This window comes from Myiozetetes cayanensis, unplaced genomic scaffold (genome assembly GCF_022539395.1).
Source record: "Myiozetetes cayanensis isolate MyiCay16 unplaced genomic scaffold, myiCay2020 scf120, whole genome shotgun sequence".
Lineage (NCBI taxonomy): Eukaryota > Metazoa > Chordata > Aves > Passeriformes > Tyrannidae > Myiozetetes > Myiozetetes cayanensis.
In genome coordinates, this window is record NW_026086827.1 from 18,189 (window position 1) to 30,152 (window position 11,964).

The following is an 11,964-nucleotide window of genomic DNA, read 5'->3' on the forward strand; positions in this document are numbered from 1 at the left end:
GTCGTCGCAGTGTTTTATTGATGCCACGTCCCCGCGGGTGGATTTGGGGGTCCCCATTTCCCACCCCCAGCAGAGCCAAGGGGGTCAGGGGGACCGGGGAGTCGCAGTGCGGTTTGGGGGGCTGTGGGAGGGGCTGAGCCCCCTCACCCCCCATTTACAGCAGTTACAGACATTTCACCTCAATTTACGTTAAAAATAAAAAGGGGCGGGGAGAAACGAGCTGGGGAGGGGATTCCCCAGGGGCTTAGGGGACCCCGGGGTTCTTTGGGGTGCAGCCCCCTGAGAACCCCAAGGCTTGGGGGGACACAGACGGACGCCACTGTGAGATGGGGAGGGGGCACGAGCTTTGGGGGGTGGGGGTGGAATTTGGGGGAGGGGAGCTCAGGGGGAAGATGAGCTCAGAGTGGGGGGGCACCACCGGGTACCCCAAATTCCCTTCCCCCTCCCCACCAGGGGGTTTATTCCGGTTTCTTCTTGGCCAGACCCGGGAGCTTCGCCTGGATCCTACAGAGAGAGGGGAGAGCTTTTGCGGGGCTGGGGAGGCTTTTGGGGGGGTCCAGCAATATGAGAGGGTTTGGAATGATGTGAGGGAGGTGCCCAGGATTTTGGGGGGGCCCAGGATTTGGTTGGGGGGTGGGGCCCAGGCACTCACTTGGCCACGATGTCCTTGGTCTGGCTACGGACGATGCCCACATAGTGATCGATCTGCACCTTTGGGGGTAAAAGGGGGTGTTAAAGGGCCATCCTCCCATTTCTGGGGGTGTCCCCTATTTTTAGGGGTGTGTTTTGGGGATGTCCCCGTTCATTTTTGGGTAGGGGGGTGTCCCTTTGTCCCCTGGAGTCTCACCTTGTACTTCTCGTAGAGGGGCGGGAGGGTGAAGGCCAACAGGTCAGCTGGGGAGGAGGGAAAAACAAGAGGGGGTCAGAGTTATTTGGGGGGCAAACCCCCCCTCGGTTTGCTGATTTTGGGGCTCAGCACCCCCCAAATCAACAACGTGGGGAGTGGTTTTGGGGGGAGAGGGGTTTCTCACCGAGGATGAGGAGGGTGATGCCGTTGAAGACGGCGCCCACGTAGGTCAGCAGCCACATGGTCAGGGCCAGCTGGAGGGGGACAGAGCAGAGTTTTGGGGGGGTTTGGGGGGTGGTGGGGAGGATGAGGAGGGCGGGGAGGAAGGCGTCAGACCTCCAGGGAATCCACCAGGTCCTCGACGAGGAAGAGGCGCAGCAGCAGCCGCAGCGCGCGGTTCACGTGCAGGGCCACGGCGGCCGCCTGGGCCTGGAAGCGCTCGGGGGACAACGTCACGTCCAGCTCCAGGTACGCCCTGCCCAGGGGGGTGGGACACGTCAGGGGGGGCTCAGAAACACCCCCCTCAAATCCAGCCTGAACCCCAAAATCCTCCTGTGACACCCCCTCCCCCCTTGAATCCAAAAATCCGCCTTTGTAACCCAAAAATCCGCATCTCGACCCGAAGCTCGGGAGGGCCCGAGGGACGGCGTGGGCAGGGCCAGGGGAGCCCTGGGCAGGGGGGTGGGGACAGGTGAGAGGGTCCCTAAAGCCCCCCTGAACCCCCAAACCCCTCCTGAGCCCTAAAACCCCCCCTGAACCACAACTCCCCCCCCGAACCCCAAAATCCAGCCCTACACTTCAAAACCCCCCTCTAAACCCGAACCCTGAAGGTCTCCAGGGACGTCACACCGGGTGGGGATGAGCCCTGGGCAGAGGGTGGGGACACATGAGGGGGACCCCAAAGCCCCCCTGAACCCCAAAATCCACCCTGAAGCCCCAAATCCTCCTGCAACCCCCCACTTAAACCCCAAAATCCCCATCTACACCCCTAAACCTTCCCCCTAACCAACGATCAGGCCCACCAAGCCCATCACCCCACACCCCCGTCCCCAAAAGCCCGAAACCCGGGCCAGGGTGACCGCAAACCCCCCAAACCTGGCACGGGGTGACCCCAAACCCCCCAAACCTGGTACGGGGTGACCCCAAACCCCCCAAACCCAGCACAAGGTGACCCCAAACCCCCCAAACCTCCCAAACCTGGGCCGGGGTGACCCCAAACCCCCCAAAGCCAGGCCAGGGTGACCCCAAACCTGGCATGGAGTGACCCCAAACCCCCCAAACCTGGCATGGGGTAACTCCAAACCCCCCAAACCTGGCATGGGGTGACCCCAAACCCCCCAAACCTCGCACAGGGTGACCCCAAACCCCCCAAACCCGGCATGGGGTGACCCCAACCCCCCCTGCCCAGCCCCACCTGAAGGGGTGCCCCTCCTCGGACTTCTGCAGGGCCTGCACCACGGCCTTGTAGACGCGCAGGCTGATGGTGACGCAGAGCAGGGCCAGCGCCACGTGGGCCACCACGGTGACGGCGCTGAGCGTGGCCAGCGACAGCAGCAGCACCAGGCTGGCCCCGAAGGCCACCGCGCTGCGCCGCACGTCCCGCCAGAACAGCAGCTCCCGCACTGCGGGGACAGGGGGGACAGGGGGGTCAGTGTGGGGTCACTGGGGACATAACAGGGTCATTGGGGTCACACACACACAGAGAACAGCAGCTCCCGCACTGCGGGGACAGGGGGGACAGTGGGGGGTCAGTGTGAGGTCAGTGTGGGGTCACTGGGGACACAGAACAGCAGCTCCCACACTGCGGGGACAGAGGGGTCAGTGTGGGGTCAGTGGGGACACAGAACAGCAGCTCCCGCACTGCGGGGACAGGGGGACAGGGGGGGGTCAGTGGGGACATAACAGGGTCACTGGGGACACTGGGGACACAGAACAGCAGCTCCTGCACTGCGGGGACAGAGGGGACACAGGGGGGTCAGTGGGGTCACACACACACAGAACAGCAGCTCCTGCACTGCGGGGACAGAGGGGACACAGTGGGGTCAGTGGGGACAGTGTGGGGTCAGTGGGGACACTGAACAGCAGCTCCCGCACTGCGGGGACAGAGGGGACAGGGGGTCAGTGTGGGGTCAGTGGGGACACAGCAGGGTCAGTGGGGACACAGTGGGGTCAGTGGGGACACAGTGGGGTCAGTAGGGTCAGTGGGGACACAGAACAGCAGCTCCCGCACTGCGGGGACACAGCGGGGACAGAGGGGACAGTGAGGACACAGCAGGATCAGTGGTGGGGGCAGTGGGGACACTGAGGGGTCACTCAGGGGGTCACACACACAGAGGGGTCACTCAGGGGTCACTGGGGGGGGTCACACACAGAACAGGGACTAATCATCTCCCCCCTCCCAATTAAAAATTAATTGGTGCCTGTTTGCACCCAATTGCACCCCCCTATAATGCACCCCCCTATAACAAAGATCTTAATTAACTCTCTCCCCCTTAAGAATTGGCCCCGTTACAAAGGACCCTTAATTATCCCAGCTCCCCTCGTTAAAATGGATCTCAATTAACCCCCCCAACTAAAAGTCCACCTCAATTAACTCCCCCCAATAAAATCACACCTTAATTAAATCCCCCAAGTAATAATGGGTCTTAATTACTTCTCCCAGTGAAAATGTGCCTTAATTAACCTCCCATTAGAGATAAGCCTTAATTAACCTCTCCCATTACAAACGGGTCTTAATTACCCTCCCCAGTAATCACCAAGCATTAATTAACCCCCCCCAAAGTCTGATGGTGGCTTTGGCCCCAAATCCCCCTTTTTCACCCCAAACCCCCCTCTCTATTTACCCCAAAACAAGGCAGACCTGGGGCCCCCTCCCCCCCCCCAAACACCATTTTGGGGGTGGGGTCCCCCCTTTCTGTGCCCCCCCTTCCCTTTTAGGGGGTTAATCAGCCACCCCCAGGCTGTGGCAGCGGGTTTTGCCCAAAATCCCCCTTTTTCCCCCAAAAACAAAGGCACTCACTGGGCTCCCCCCCCTCAGCATTTCAGGGTGAGGTCCCCCCCTTTGACCCCTCTTTCCCCCCCTTTTTGGGGTGTCAAGTCACAGCTCCCCCTACCCCCCGATGTTTTCGGCACCATTTCGGGGTGAAAAAGAGCCCTTTTTGGGGTGAAAAGGAGCCCTTTTTGGGGTGGAAAAAAAACCCCTTTTTGAGGTGCAAAAAAGCCCTTTCTGGGGTGAAAAAAGAGACCTTTTTGAGATGAAAAAAAGCTCTCTTTGGGGTGCAAAAAGAGCCCTTTTTGGGGTGAAAAAAAGCTCTTTTTAGGGTAAAAAAAAAGCCCTTTTTTGGGGTTAAAAGGGCCCTTCCTGGGGTACAAAAAAAAAGCCCTTTTTTGGGGTTAAAAGGGCCCTTCCTGGGGTACAAAAAAAAAGCCCTTTTTTGGGGTAAAAAGGGCCCTTTCTGGGGCTTTACCTGCCAGGCGGGGGAGGGCCCCGGCCGGGGGGCTCTCGGGGGGCCCCCCCAGTTCCTGCAGCGCCCGCAGGGTCTGGCGCTCCTGCTCCCAGTCCCCGGGGCCGCCCTTGGGGACATCGCTGGGGACATCGCTGGGGACAGCGGGGGGGACCCCACGGGGCTGGGGGGGCTCTGGGGGGGCCTCTCCCGGCCCCTCCTCCACGACGGTGCTGTCGGAGTCACCGGAGCTGTCGCCGTCGGCACCGGGGGGGACGCCCAGCCCGGGGCCCCCGAGGCCACCGGGGCCACCTCCAGCGAAGCCATTCCCGATGCCGGGGACACCGGTGAGGCCACCGCCCGTGCTGGTGACGCCAATTCCAACGCCGGGGACACCGGGGACACCGTTCCCCACCATGCTGCTCCCGCCACCAGTGCCACCAGGGCCACCAGTGCTGGGGACACTGGCACCAGGGCCACCACTCTTGGTGCCCAGGCCACCATTCCCAGTGCCCAGGACGCCGTTCCCAGTGCCGAGTCGCCGCTCTTGGTGCCCAGGACGCCGTTCCCAAAGCCGAGGCCACCATTGCCAGTGCCGAGGCCACCGCCACCACCATCATTCCCAGTGCCGGTGCCTCCTTTCCCAGCGCCGGCGCCGCCATTCCCATCGCCATCCCTGGTGCCGCTTCCAGCGCTGCTGGGGCCAGGGTGGCCGTTCCCAGTGCCCAGGTCACCGCTGCCAGTGCCAGGCTGGCCGCTGGCGGGTCGGGCCGTGCCGTTGCCAATGCCCAGATGACCATTCCCAGTGCCCAGGTCGCCGTTCCTGGTACCCAGGTGGCCGTTCCCGGTGCCGAGGTCACCATTCCCAGTGACCAGCTCATCATTCCCGTTGCCCAGGTCGCCATTCCCAGTGCCCAGGTCACCATTCCCAGTGACCAGCTCATCATTCCCGTTGCCCAGGTCGCCATTCCCGGTGCCCAGGTGACCATTCCCAGTGCCCGAGGTCACCATTCCTGGTGCCCATGTGGCCGTTCCTGGTGCCCAGGTCATCATTCCCAATGCCCAGGTCATCATTCCCGGTGCCCATGTGGCCGTTGGCAGTGCCCAGGGGGCCGTTCCCGGTGCCCAGATCATCATTCCCGGTGCCCAGGTCATCATTCCCGGTGCCCAGGGGCCTGTTCCCAGTGCCCAGGTCATCATTCCCGGTGCCCAGGGGGCCGTTCCCGGTTCCCTCCACCAGGTCCCAGGAGAGCATCTCGCTGGTGAAGCTGCGCATCTCCCGCACGCAGCGCGACACCTCCTCCAGCGCCGCCGCCGAGCCGGGCGGGGGCCGGCCCAGCGCCCGGCCCGGGTTTTGGGGGCCCAGGAGGGGTCCCAGGGGGGTTCCCCTCGCCGGGGCGGGCGGGGGAAGTGGCACTCGCGGCCCTCGGGGATCTGCGCCAGCGCGGGGCCGAACTCGCGGTCGAAGGCGGCGCGGTCCGGGACCACCTCGAACGGAGACTCCGGGGACTCCGGCGGGCTCAGCCCCGGGGACGCCCCCGGCCCGGCAGGGGGCGCTGTGGGGGGAGGGGGACACACGGTCAGGGGACCCCCCCCGGGTGACCCTGAACCCCATAAACCTTCCTCGGGTACTCCTGACCCCATAAACCTCCCCTGGGTGACCCCAACCCCATAAACCTTCCCTGGGTACCCCTGACCCCATAAACCTTCCCCAGGTGACCCTGACCCCATAAACCTTCCCCTGGGTGACCCTGACCCCATAAACCTTCCCCCGGGTACCCCTGACCCCATAAACCTTCCCCCGGGTAACCCTGACCCCATAAACCTTCCCCTGGGTGACCCTGACCCCATAAACCTTCCCCTGGGTGACCCTGACCCCATAAACCTTCCCCTGGGTGACCCTATCCCCATAAACCTTCCCCTGGGTGACCCTGACCCCATAAACCTTCCCTGGGTACCCCTGACCCCATAAACCTCCCCCGGGTGACCCTCTGACCCCATAAACCTTCCCTGGGTACCCCCGACCCCATAAACCTCCCCTGGGTGACCCCGACCCCATAAACCTTCCCTGGGTACCCCCGACCCCATAAACCTCCCCTGGGTGACCCTGACCCCATAAACCTTCCCTGGGTGACCCTGACCCCATAAACCTTCCCCTGGGTACCCCTGACCCCATAAACCTTCCCTGGGTGACCCTGACCCCATAAACCTTCCCCGGGTACCCCTGACCCCATAAACCTTCCCCTGGGTGACCCTGACCCCATAAACCTTCCCCTGGGTGACCCCAACCCCATAAACCTTCCCCTGGGTGACCCTGACCCCATAAACCTTCCCTGGGTGACTCCTGACCCCATAAACCTTCCCCTGGGTGCCCCTGACCCCATAAACCTCCCCTGGGTGACCCTGACCCCATAAACCTTCCCCTGGGTACCCCCGACCCCATAAACCTCCCCTGGGTACCCCTGACCCCATAAACCTTCCCCTGGGTACCCCTGACCCCATAAACCTCCCCTGGATGACCCCGGACCCCATAAACCTTCCCCTGGGTGACCCTGACCCCATAAACCTTCCCCTGGGTGACCCTGACCCCATAAACCTTCCCCTGGGTGACCCCAACCCCATAAACCTTCCCCGGGTACCCCTGACCCCATAAACCTTCCCCTGGGTACCCCTGACCCCATAAACCTTCCCCTGGGTACCCCCGACCCCATAAACCTTCCCCTGGGTGACCCTGACCCCATAAACCTTCCCTGGGTGACCCTGACCCCATAAACCTCCCCTGGGTACCCCTGACCCCATAAACCTTCCCCCAAGTGACCCTGACCCCATAAACCTTCCCTGGGTGACTCCAACCCCATAAACCTTCCCTGGGTACCCCTGACCCCATAAACCTTCCCCCAAGTGACCCTGACCCCATAAACCTTCCCCTGGGTGACCCCAACCCCATAAACCTTCCCCGGGTACCCCTGACCCCATAAACCTTCCCCCGGGTGCCCCCGAGCCCAACCCGGATGAGGGGGGGGGAAATGAGCACCCACTGCACCCCCCCTGTGGTTTGGGGTCACCCCTGAACCCCCCTGTGGTTTGGGGGTCCCAGGTCCCCTCCCTTGGGGGGTCCATGCACCCACTGCCCCCCCATCGCTTTGGGGTCCCCCCCATCATTTTAGGGTCCCAGGTCCTCTCCCTGGGGGGGGTCCATGCACCCACTGCCCCCATCGCTCTGGGGTCCCCTGTGCCTCCCCAGAACTTTGGGGTCCCCCCCATCATTTTGGGGTCCCAGGTGCCCTCCCTGGGGGGGTCCATGCACCCACTGCCCCCCATCGTTCTGGGGTCCCCCTGTGCCCTCCCCAAAACTTTGGGGTCCCACCCCCAGCATTTTGAGGGTCCCCCATTGCAGCTGATGAGGCATTTTGGGGGTCCCTCCTGTGTCCCCCCCCCCCAGCATTTTGGGGTCCCTCCCCAGCATTTTGGGGTCCCCCCCAGCATTTTGGGGTCTCCCCCAGCATTTTGGGGTCCCCCCCCTCCCAGGCACAGCCATGCAGAGGTTTGGGGGTGTCCCCTGTGCCCCCCATGCAGCATTTTGGGGGTTCCCCCCCCCCAGCACAGCCATGCAGGGGGTTGGGGGTCCCTCCTGTCCCTCCCCCTCCCCAAAAATCCAGCCATGCAGGGGGGGGTCGAGTGGAACGGCACAGAAGCCCCCCCACCCCCCAAATACACCCCCAAATCCGAGAGGGGGGGAGGGAGGATGTCGGTTTGGGGTTAAAAATGCTCATTTTGGGGCTGGAACCCACCAGGGTTTGGTGAAAACTGCAAATCTGGGGACTAAACCCACCCATTTATTGGGCTAAAAGTGCCAATTTTTGGATTAAAACCACCCAATTTGGGGTCTAACCCGCAGGTTTGGGTCCAAGAAATTGGGGGGGTCCTGCAGGGGACCTCAGTTTGGGGCTAAAAACACCCATTTTGGGGCTAAAAAGTACTCAATTTGGGGCCAAAGCCACTCATTCTGGGACTAAAATCATTATTTTGGGACACCCCAAAAACCTGCAGGTTTAGGGTCAGGAAACTGGGGGGGGGGGGACCTGCTGGGGACCTCAAATTGGGCCTAAACCCATTAATTTTGGGGATAAAAACACCAACAGTGGGGTTAAAAACACCCCTTTTAGGTATAAAAATACCCATTTTGGGTCTAAAAACACCCATTTTAGGTCTGGAGTGAGGATTGGGGGGGGGCAGGACACCCCAAAACCTGCAGGAAACCCCAAAACCTGCAGATTTGGCCCCAAGAACTTGAGGGATCCCCCCCAAAATTTGGCCTCGACCGACCGATTTTGGGGCTAAACCCCCACATTTTGAGCCCCAAAATGCCCCATTTTTGGGTCTGGATTCCTCCTCCCCCTCCCCAAAGATCCCAATGCTGGGGCGGGGAGGAGATTTTAAGTCCCTCCCCCATTTTCCCCGGGGGTCTCCCAAAGCCCCCGAGGGCGGCGCAGGCGGGTCAGGGGTGGGGGGGGGGAGGTTTTTTTGAGGCCAAACCACAAGAAATGACGATTTTCTGCAGGAGCAGCAGCAGCAGCAGTGGGGGAGGGGGAACCGTGCAAAGCGGGGGAGGGGCAGATTTTGGGGGGGGGCACAGCCAAAGGGGGGGCAAAGCTGGGAGGGAGAGAGAGGGGGGGTCAGACCCCAAAAAACAGAGAAGAAGCTGAGTTAAAGAGCAGGAAAAGAGAATCAAAAAAAATGTCTATTTTTTTGTTCATTTAACCCCCCCAAAGCCATTTCAACCCCCCCCAAAAAAATGAGCTGAACCCCCCTCAAATCAGGGGATTTTGGGCCGAAATCGCAAGGACCCCCAAATTGGCTCAAGGACCCCCCAAATCGGCTCAAGGACCCCCCCAAATTGACTCAGGGACCCCCAAATTGACTCAGGGACCCCCCCCAAATTCAGGGGGGTGTTTTTTTTTGGGGGGGGGGAGGGAAAGACTTGCCTGGTGAAGCCGCAAAGAGAGAAACGGGCTGGGAGGAGGAAGAGGAGGAGGAAGAAGAAGAGGAAGAAGAAATGGGGGGATCTGCAAGAGAACACAGAGGGTGAGAGCTCAGAGACCCCCAGGACTCCCCCAGAATTACCAGGGGACCCCCAAAATTACCAATCCCCCCCAGAGCTCACTTTTACCCAAATCTGGGGGGTTTTCAATGTCATTTTCCCCAAATTTGAGGGGTTTTTAACCCCATTTTGCCCACATTTGAAGGGGTTTAACCCCGTTTTCTCCAAATTTGAGGGTTTTTTACCCCATTCTGCCCAAATTTGAGGGGTTTAACCCCATTTTGTCCAAATTTGAGGGGTTTTTACCTCGTTTTCCCCAGATTTGAGAGTTTTTTACCCTGTTTTCCCCACCCTGGTCACGGTTTGGGGCAGGAATCGGCGCAGGGATTGTTCCCCAAACCCCCCTCAACACCCCAAAAGTTTTGGGGTGAAAACGCCAAGATTTGGGGAGAAAATACCAAGATTTGGGGAGAAAACGCAACATCTTGGGGTGAAACTCCAACATTTTGGGGGAAAACCACAACATTTCAGGGGGAAAACGCCGAGTTTTGGGGGGAAAACACAACATTTTGAGGAGAAAAAGCCGAGATTTGGGGTTTTAAGGCATCCAGAGATGAAATCCTGGGCATTTTGGGTGAGATCCCAGGAATTGCCGAGTCAGGGAGAGCTGAAAGCAGCCGGGGTGGGGGGGTCCCAGGGGGCCCCCCCAGGAAGGACGGACGGAGCAAAGACCCCCTGCCAAAAAACCCCAACGGCTCCTTTTTTGGGGGGTTTTACCTCATTTCTGAGGAACGGAGGGGGGTGGGGGGGTGGCAATGCCCCCCAAATCTGCCCCCCCAAAGGCCTCAGCCCCTCAAAACACCCCCAAAAAGCCTCTTCACCCCCAGAATTCCCTCTAAAAACCTCTTAACCTCCCAAAATGCCGTTTTAAACCTTCTTTATGCCCCCTAAGCCCTCTAAAAGCCTCTTCACCCCCAAATCTGCCCCTAAAAGTCTCTTTAACACCCAACTACCCCCAAAAGCCTCTTTAACACCCAACTACCCCCAAAAGCCTCTCCCCCCCATACTTACCTCTCAAAGACCCGCGACCCCCATTTCCGACCCCCAAAAGCCTCTTCCCCTCACGCCCCCCCCCTTTTCCCCTCACGATTCCCCCTCAAAGCGCCCCTTTCCCCTCAGGGCCTCGCCCCCTCCTCAGGCCCCCGTGGAGGCCCCGCCCGGCCCTTACCGGCGCACGACACGGACCCGCCGCGGCAGCCGCCGGGCTGGGGCCGCCCTGGGGAGGGGGAGGAGGGCAAGGAGGACGAGGAGACGACGGGGAACTGCGCGGCGGGGTCGGCCATGGCGGGATCGGCGGAGCGCGGGGGAGGCGCGTCCGTGCGGGGCGGCGGCCGCGCCCCGACTGCGGGGGGGCGGTGCCGCGGGAGGCGGGGCCGGGCGTTTTTGACCAATCAACGCCGCGCGGCAACAGGGGAGGGGCGTGCCCAGCGGGTTTGAACCAATCAGTGCTTCGCTTTGGCGGTGTGGAGGGTGTGGCCTGAGAGAACCAGCCAATAGGGGCGCGCCGCCCTCCCGCCGCAGCTCGGCGCTGCTGCGCGTGCGCGGGCAGAGGGGGCGCGGTTGCCATGGCAGCGGCGGGAGGGGGGCTCTACGCACGCGCGAGACGGGAGAAGCGGTTGCCGTGGCAACCGAGGGGTCCGTGGGGCACGGTGGGAGTTGTAGGCCCGGCTGGGGGGGCCCTGGGGGTGTCCCATGGGGCAGGGGAGGGGCATGGGGGGCCCTCTAGGGGTGTCCCCCCGTGGGGTGTCCCCTACGATCGGTGAGGGGCTGCAGGAGCGCAGGAGAAGGGGCAGGGGGGTCCCTGCACGTCCCTTTAGGGGTGGTGGGGCGACCTGGGGGAAGTGGGGGTGGCAAAGGGGGCTGTGGAGGACCCCGGAAGAGGAGGGGGAGCCATAGAGAGCACGCCGTGGGCCAGGGGGGAGCTCCTCCAGCGTCGCATAGGGCGCCCCCTGCCGGGCGGGAGGATCCGAAGCGGCGACGAGAACGGGACTCCCGGGAATGGGCGGGGCCTAACCGGGTCACGGGGACAACAGGCCACGCCCCTTTAACCGGCGACCCCCGCCCACCGACCAATCGGTTCCAGCAGAGCGAGGAGGGGGCGTGGCCGTAGTGGGAGTGGCGGCTCCTCCAGCCAATGGCGCGGCGGGGGCGGAAGAGAGCGGGCCAATGAGGTGCCGGATTCGGTGAAAAGAGGGCGGGGGCTCTGGCGGGTAGCCAATAGGAAGCGAGGGGGCGGGGCCAGCGGAGCCGCCGGGACGCGGGGGAAGCGGCGCTCGCGGAGCGGTGAGTTGGGGGCGGGGGTCCCACGTGACCTCCCGTATCGCGTGACTATCGCGACATGACCCCCCCTCCCCTCAGGGCTGATCGGCCTTTTTGGGGGCCGCGACCCCAGGACCCCCCGTGGGTCCCGAGTGACCCCAGACACCCCCCGTGGGTCCCGAGTGACCCCCAACCCCCCTGGACCCCCCTGTAAGGATCGGGACCCCCCTACAAGACCCCCCTGTCAGCCCCTATAGGGACTGGGAGCCTTTTATAGGACCTGGGACCCTCCCCCCCTCCGTTATGGGGTCTGG

At 62.2% G+C, this 11,964-nt stretch overlaps 1 protein-coding gene across 5 annotated transcripts; it reads right to left on the reverse strand.

The window, feature by feature from the left end:
• Positions 1-438: 438 nt before the first annotated feature.
• RTN3 (reticulon 3) lies at positions 439-10,724 on the reverse strand. 5 transcript variants are annotated; one of them, XM_050307604.1, is made up of 7 exons: positions 10,560-10,724; positions 2,262-2,469; positions 1,184-1,322; positions 1,032-1,101; positions 848-894; positions 653-711; positions 439-504 (listed from the first exon to the last, which is right to left on the reverse strand). In XM_050307604.1, the coding sequence occupies exons 1-7, from the start codon at positions 10,672-10,674 to the stop codon at positions 459-461; spliced, it is 684 nt and encodes a 227-aa protein (XP_050163561.1). In that variant the 5' UTR covers positions 10,675-10,724; the 3' UTR covers positions 439-458. The 5 variants fall into 5 exon arrangements, 2 of the variants coding, with proteins under 2 accessions (XP_050163561.1, XP_050163560.1); XM_050307603.1 differs by lacking the exon at positions 10,560-10,724 and adding an exon at positions 4,315-4,856; XR_007627851.1 differs by lacking the exons at positions 439-504; positions 653-711; positions 848-894; positions 10,560-10,724 and adding exons at positions 4,315-5,356; positions 5,441-5,554.
• Between the last annotated feature and the right edge of the window lie 1,240 nt (positions 10,725-11,964).

Coding starts and splice junctions, on each gene's coding strand:
- RTN3 (XM_050307603.1), bottom strand. CDS start 4,708: ATGGTGGGGAACGGTGTCCCCGGTGTCCCCGGCGTTGGAATTGGCGTC. Junction 895..1,031: donor CATCACCCTCCTCATCCTCG/GTGAGAAACCCC, acceptor CCTCCTCCCCAG/CTGACCTGTTGGCCTTCACC. Junction 505..652: donor ACCAAGGACATCGTGGCCAA/GTGAGTGCCTGG, acceptor CTCTCTCTGTAG/GATCCAGGCGAAGCTCCCGG.